Here is an 8,085-nt window from a genome sequence, read left to right on the forward strand (position 1 = left end):
TGTATTTTTGCATTATGTCCTAATAAAAATAGTAAATGATATTAATCTATGATTGTAGATCGTTTCTTTTACACATGTTTAATATATTCATATTAATCTATAAAATGTTTAATTCATTCTATTTTATCTTCCCATTATAAATTAATAGTTATATAATTATTTTAGTTTTCCTGATTATCCCTTAATCCTTTATTATAATTCAGTACACATCAACATAACATCAATATTATAATTTCATATTCAACAATGTAACTGTATACAACGTGCATTATTCCATACAACGTAGAAACTTGCAGTAACATTGCTGTAACGTTTGTCTTACTGCAATATTACTGAAAAATTTTGCAATATTGTTGGAGTAATTTATGCTGTCTATATTACATTTATATTGTTGAGTGAAATTATAATATTAACATTAAAACTTTCATCAGGTACTCACGGAGCAAATATTGTTCCAGCGCTACTATTTGCACATAATTTTAAAAGTATAGTAAAAAACTTTGATTTATCAAAGAAAGGTATCATAAAAAATTTTTTCATGATATCTTGAGGATTAATGTTAATCGGTGTTTATTTAATTTCATAATGTAAGTATAAAGTATGTTTGTGTAATAATATATAATTTACCTTAAAAATGATATAAATATATATATATATAAAATTATTGTTTTTTAAAAATTATCAAATTTGTAATAAATATGAAATGCGCGCAAAGAAATACCGTTGAGTGTGCATTTTATTTGTGCGCACGGGAAACCAAGGGTCCTGCGAAAAAGAAATACATCACTGATTACAATACGTATGTATTACTATGTACAATGTCAACGTACCATCATTGACAAAACATATACGCACCTGCAGCTGCGATCTGCCACGTCATAAAAGGAACAGCATATTACGTTATGGTATATCTGCACAGGGTGTGCTTGAGATCTGTCGGAAAACGAACAACTATCGCTTTTAAACGCGATTAGAACATGGATAGCCCGAACATTGATTAATATAAAGCATGAATAATTTCAAAATAGTAAAGATCATTGTTTTGAAAAGAGAATATGCCATTCTCCCTAGTCAGAAATAATAATGGAATCAACATCGAATCGATGTCGATTCGACGTTGAATACATCAAATCAATGTCGAATCGACGTCGATTTGATATCTATTTCATTATCATTTCTGACTGGGTTTTTCTCGCGCTCTCTCTCTTTCTCTCTCATACGTAGCATTATTGTCCCTATATGTACAAATTACTTTTTAAATAAGTTATGTAAATAAATTAATGCAATGCTGTGTTTCAAAATTCACTGCCAGTACTGAAAATAGTATACGTAACGTAAACTGTAGATTTTCAGCGCTAGCAGTGAATTTTAGAATATAGCCAATATCAAATTTCATCTATAATTGCATAGATGATTAGAAAACACCTATACGTCTTTATTACTATTTTTAAGAAAATATTGAAAATTAATCAGAAATCAGGATACATGAAATGGCACGGTAATTGGTATGCAAATTTTACATAAATTTTTTATAAATAAAAATTATATTGAACTTGTTTCGTACATCGAATGGCACATCCTCAATGAAACACAAAGGGATTGTAACGTTTCCGCATAACAGGTGAGTTCCCGCACAGTTGCATAATTTGAAATCTTTCAACATGATTCTCCAAACCAGAGATAATATAAAAAAAACCTGCAGGCAAGAGATAATTAAAAAATGTCAAATAATTAAAAAATGAAAAAATTTCAACGTCAGATACATTAATTATAAGATAAAATAAATTCAAAACGTTATAAAGTTGTCAGCAATGTAAAAGTCAGAATCGTTAGCTCAGTGTGGCCGAAACGTTCGCTGTGTCAAAAGCAAGTCAAATATAGTTTTTATTTATAAAAATTTTATTTATATAAAATTTGCGCAACAATTTCTGCGCCGTACTCTCATTTGCTGCAATTTCTAATTAATTTTAAATTTTGAGAGCCTTTAATAAGTTCGTTTTTGTATAAAAATATTGCTCGAGATGCTATATATATCTTGAAGAGATAATAATAAATAATAACTACTGTAAAAGGTTTGTTCAAGATCATTATTTTTGAAATTTCTAAATATGTAATTATTAAAAATTAAATCGTAATATGATAAATTTAAGAATAATTTTAAATTTATTTTAAAATGTTTTCGTTTATCTTTTAAAAACATGATATAGTATCAAATAGCAGCATATGGGAATTGTGACAGTAATTGTATGTATTATAATTATATTGAAGAGAGAGAGAGAGAGAGAGAGAGAGAGAGAGAGAGAGAGAGAGAGAGAGAGAAGTTGTATTTTAGGTATTATTTATGCCGCAATGTATTATAATTTCTAGATTTTTAGTGTTTTCTAGATTTCTAATATTTCTCACCAATTTCTATTTGCCACTTGTTCTTTGTTGTTCGTTAAACTATTATATCTAAAAATAGAATAATTTTAAATGATGCAAGTGTTTATTTAAAGGCTTTGTTAAGTTCTTGTAAAAAACGATTTGTATACACTAAAGTGATCAATCGTTCCAAATAAGAAAGACGGTTCTAAATTTTAACTCTTTGTCCAATTTTACCTCTCCAATTTTACCTCTCAAATTTTATCTCAAATTAAGAACATGAATTGCCACTGTTTTAAGTATGAAAATAATAAATGTGAAATAATAAATGAAAATGACAAGTATGAAATATAATTTTCAACTAACATAAAAAAAATTTTATTTGAAAACCAGATAATATTCACATGAAAAATAGATTCGGCAAAAAAGTATGTAATTTTTAAAAATAAAATATAATCTCATAACTTGTTATAATTTTTGTTGTTATCTCACGTGATGTGAGATAACAACTCACGTGTATCTCACATTAAGTGTGATTTATAACTATAATAATGTAATATTGTTCATGTGTTTTATTAACAATTACAAAAAAAGTTTATCTATTAAAATTTAACTACAATTAATATTGAATTTTTTAAAAATATCCCTCCTATTTTTAAAGAGGATTATCTTAGTAAACACGTCTTCAGCAGCACCTAGGTCCCGCAAAGAACTGGGTCCGAACCTGCGGTCAAGGAGGGGCAGTCTGAAAAGGATAGGAGGGGAGAAGGAAGCGAAAGAGAAGGAGGAAGGTCGTCGCGCGCTTGGGCGCGTTTAGTCAACCTGGTGGCGCCGAAGAAAGAACTGTTGGCGACGCCTGCGAGTCGGAGTAACCTGCGAGTTGGAATTGTCGAGCGTTTACGAATTAGCGAAGAAAGGGAAAGAGAACAGCGAATCTCGACGCGCGGACGCTCGCTTGGCAAGCTACTTTCGAGTGCAGAGTGTTTCGAATTTGAGAAACTCGGTACTGTGTTCGAGATACCGCGGGCGGGTGCGCGCGTTTTGTGAATCATTCTTGTAACAGGTGGGACGCGATGGTGGCCAAAGATACGAAGATGGTTACCGCGATGGAGCTGATGAATCCGTATGAAAAACCACCGAGCATGTCGGTCAGCCAGTCTATGAAGACCTTTCTATACAATCGCGAGACCGGCGCGTTTATGGGCAGGACTGCCAGTAGTTGGGGTAAGCGCGGTGTTGCCAGCTTTAGGATTTCTTCCATGCGATATGGAAGAAATTATGTGATAGCTATCATAGGAGTTGCGGTAGTACGATGCGGTTTAACGGAGTATCGATACTATCGCTAACTCGAAATCGGATACCTGCAACTGTCGATACTATTTGATTTTTTTTCTCCGAGTAGACACACCTAGTATCGTTCCTATGAAAAACGCGGCGTCACTTAATTTTAAAGCGTCTCGAACATTTTCACACTCTCACTGAAGAAGATCCGCCTGTTGACGATACGTTTAAAAAATTTCAAAGTTTGCAGTTTTTTTTCTTACACAGAAGTCGATTTAATTCACCATCGTTATTCGACCGATTGCGCACCAATTATTTAATCAACTCCATTATGCTATTGTCTGGGAAAGTATCGGTACTAATCGTTATGATGCTTTCCATTCTTTCCAACGAATATTTTTGAAACATTCGTATTGTTAGAAAATAAAGAAAAATAAATAAGTTATATTTTTTATGTACTATATCTAATTATCGCAAACATTTCTAAATACTATTGAAAGGAAGTACACATGTGTAGGGCGTGTCAGTCAGATTTTCTTTATAGATTTTTTAAATATTAATACATCAATTAGCAAAATTAACTTTAGCAAACTTGGAGTTTTCTAGAATTGAGTATTTTTAATAAAAAATTGATTGTACACTTTCTTTTTTCTTTCTGTATCTATATAAAAAAAAGAGAAAAATTAATTTAAAAAATAATTTTATTAACCCTTCGTTGACACTCCATTTTCTTTTATCGCTTTTTGACACACTGGGCGACTCACACCCAGACCAATGTTTAAACAATTGACATTCTCATTTAAAAAATCCAATCAATATGACAAAAATTATGAGTCAATTTCAAAGTCTGTAGAATACATTCAAATAGGTTTTAATTGAGATTTCATTACAGTTTTTGAAAAAATTCTTCTCTATTCAATGAATAGAGAAAAAACGAGTAAAATCTTTGAAAAATTGTAACTTTTAAAAAATTTAATATTAAAAGTTAAAAATTTACAGAATTGTTGTTCAGATATGATACTTAAAAAAAATTAGTTTGTAAGTTGGATTTTGGATAAAGGGTATTTATTTGTATATTAAATGTAGGCTATTTTGAGAATTGAAAAAACAAAGATTTTTCTTATAATATATTTTTGTTCTACAAAATAAAAGAAAATTGAATTTCAGAGAGTTAAAATAATTTTGTGGGTGGTTCACACTCAAGTATGTCAACGAAAGGTTAATACTTTGAATTTAATATAAGAACTGATGAGCACGGAAAAATGTTTTGAGAATTATAAAGAAAAATTTTTATTTTTTAGTGCAATAATTAAGCAAATTATAGACTTTAAATAGATAAATGCTATATAATCGTAATGGTGTAAGCAATGATTTAAATATTTAGATTTAAATAAAAATTGACGTAAATTTTAATATAATAACCGAGATTTTCTTTAATCAGCTGATTCTTGTCCACTAATAGATTTATATTTATTTATACAAATTCTTTTCTCACAATATTTAAAATATTGTAACGTTTTCAACATTTTTAAAATTTTGATATAATTATTTAAAATTTTATTATTTTATTTTGTATTATATGTAAATATAAATTTAGCTCAATTCATTACGACACCATCTAAATAAATTATAAGCTTTGTTTTTTTTTAAAGAAATAGAACATATTTTTAGATTATTCTTATGAGTATGCTGCACATTTCAACATTACTTTGTTGTGAGTCAGCTTATGATAATAATTGAATAAGTGAGGATATGTACCTGTTATAAGTGACACCGCGCGCTAATAATATCTCATTTAAAATTAAGTGTTACATTAAACAAGATTATAATTGTTTTTATTTAAAAAAATTAGAGTAAAATAATTATGTATTTGTCACTTTTAAATAAACATTTTTCTATTATGACTGAAAAAATTAAACATAAAGTTATTAGAATTTTTAAACCTTTATAGTAAAGTTACAAAATAGATAAAATTTTTTAATTTCAGAATTAATTTTAGATCAGAAATGTCATGAGTTTGGCATTTCAATGATAATTAATATAATTAAAAAATCCGGTGAAAAAATATACGTAAATTAAGAATTAGTACGAATGTAGAAAATATTTTAGAATATATGTATTAAAATAAATAAAATAAATTACAATTAAAATAAACTACAAAGTACTTTACGTATGTATAAATTATTAAAAAAAAAAAAGTTTGAATTATTCTAAAAAAAAAGCGAGATAAAAAATATATTCGTAAAATTCTTACTTATATATGTATAAGGAACTACTACGGAAAATTACTCACAATCTCATGTTCCAAGAATACTATTGTATAATGATATGATGATGTAAAATTAATTATATCAGATAACTTGTAATAATGTAAAGTGATTTATATAAATTATATATAAAAAAAAATATAAAATTACTTAATAATAAAGTATAAAAAATTATTTACTCCAATCACAGATTTAAGACCTTGGATTAATAGACTTCTCAAAACTTTTTATGTTTATAATTTAAAGACATATGTTTATTATCCTAAGTGGATAATAATGATATAGATAATAAATTATACTTCGATTTGTAAACTAAGGTTATCTTTGTATGCATTTTCTGTACGAGTTTGTATTATTTTCTACATACAACAATTTCTAGTTGTTTTAATAATGTTGAAATTGGCAATATTATCTATGCATTTCAGGCATGTTACGACATTAATGATGAATAAAAGGAAATACACAGGGACGTGCAATTTTTGCAACGGATTTGTATCTATATAAATTATTTCTTCAATGAAACTACTTGTTGAAGTTTATAAACTACGGCACAAATGACGTATATGGTCGTATAAAAATGCAATATAGATAAATATCATAATAGCTGTAATTATTTTTTTCTCTTATTGTCTGAGTTTATAAAATATTGAAAGAATAAAAAATTAAAAAGCATGCTTACTAATCGTACACTACCTATTAAGTATTAACGTGCATCGTTGTTGCATGATGTGTCATGACGGCATGTTAACGATTAATGCCAGTATATTTTACCGGCAATTACTGCATGTTTGTTTTTTAACACGTGATAGTGCCAATGACCCAAGATATATTATATGACGAATATCTTCACTATAACGTAATCATTAATATCTAATTATAATTGCACAAATGTACTTTTAAATTTGTAACAACTTAAATTTTCTATTGCTTAAATATTAATATAGAATTATTATTATTAATAAATTAATTTTTTTAATTTATAAAAAATTAATGTATGTATATACATGATATATTCAATGCTAATAAATTTATTGACACGTCATACAAATTGACCATTAATAATAAATACTATCATGAGGGTCAACATTGCTGTTATCTCGAATCGCAAAAATGGTCACAATTATTAAATACTTGAAACATGACGAACTCTTTCCGAAATAGTTAGGGCGTCTAGGGAAGATAAAGAGGCATTCATTACGACGTCGCGTGTATGAAGAAGACTGTTTGCGAGCTTCAATTAATTAGTCTACCGGCGCCGTGTCGATCACGCCGAACGTGGTTACTGCCCTGTCTTTATATATCCCAGGGTGTGTTTACGGCTGTCGCTATGGCGACCTAACGGTTATTACGCACTCGTCTATATAAAAGTATATATACGAGTCCTTCTTACAGTTTAACATGATATCCCCAAATGATGGTAATCTTTAAAAAATTTAAACCTATTAGCTAGAATATCTTAATACGAAAATATGAGCATTTAGAAACGGAAAACGCAGAAACATATAAATTTAATACGAATTAAACGTACAAAAAATGAAAAATGCTCTAATATATCAAGCTCGAAATATCGCTGAAGATGCTTAAAGTAGTATTCTAAAATCAAAACTTGTTATTATATAGTATATAATTATATGTAATTATATTATAAATTTATCATATAATAATAATTATTATATTACTACAAAAAATTGTTATATAATAATTTTAATTATATTCAACTATATAATAAATAGTCTAATTATGTTACATCCATCTTCTTCTAATATCGGCAACTGACTGGTCAGTTCAATTTCCTTGTTGCAATAAAGAGAAGACTTTCAAATGCATACGCCAACACTGTGTATTAATTCACAAGATTGTTTTGGTTTAATTGGCTCAGAAGCTGTTGAAGTTTCACGGTAGCCACACTAAGCTTCGAAAAATACATATATCAAGATGTATCCTTGAAATACAATTAACCTTGACATACAGCGAAAAAATCCTATATACTTTTGTTCACCCCTTTTCGAGTCTGCTATTTAAAATTTCTTATTCTAAGACATTGGGGGAAAAAAAACCGTTAAAGTGCTATTTCTGTTTCTAAAAGAGATAAAGGAACTTTTTGAGGAGTTTCTGTTTTTGATATTGTATTTGTTAAAATATATTTTATTTGTTATGAGATAGGATCCTGTGTATT

The 8,085-nt window shown here is 28.2% G+C and overlaps 1 protein-coding gene across 1 annotated transcript in view; it reads left to right on the top strand.

Moving 5' to 3' along the window:
• The first annotated feature begins 3,196 nt into the window (after positions 1–3,196).
• LOC108750177 (sodium/potassium-transporting ATPase subunit beta-2-like) overlaps positions 3,197–8,085 on the top strand; it is a 12,255-nt gene continuing 7,366 nt past the window's right edge. Inside the window, exon 1 of the mRNA XM_018489468.1 lies at positions 3,197–3,585. Coding sequence (XP_018344970.1) covers positions 3,435–3,585 — 151 coding nt within the window. The 5' untranslated portion in view covers positions 3,197–3,434. The remainder of the gene's footprint in view (positions 3,586–8,085) is intronic.

This window comes from Trachymyrmex septentrionalis, unplaced genomic scaffold (genome assembly GCF_001594115.1).
Source record: "Trachymyrmex septentrionalis isolate Tsep2-gDNA-1 unplaced genomic scaffold, Tsep1.0 scaffold330, whole genome shotgun sequence".
Classification (NCBI taxonomy): Eukaryota; Metazoa; Arthropoda; class Insecta; order Hymenoptera; family Formicidae; genus Trachymyrmex; species Trachymyrmex septentrionalis.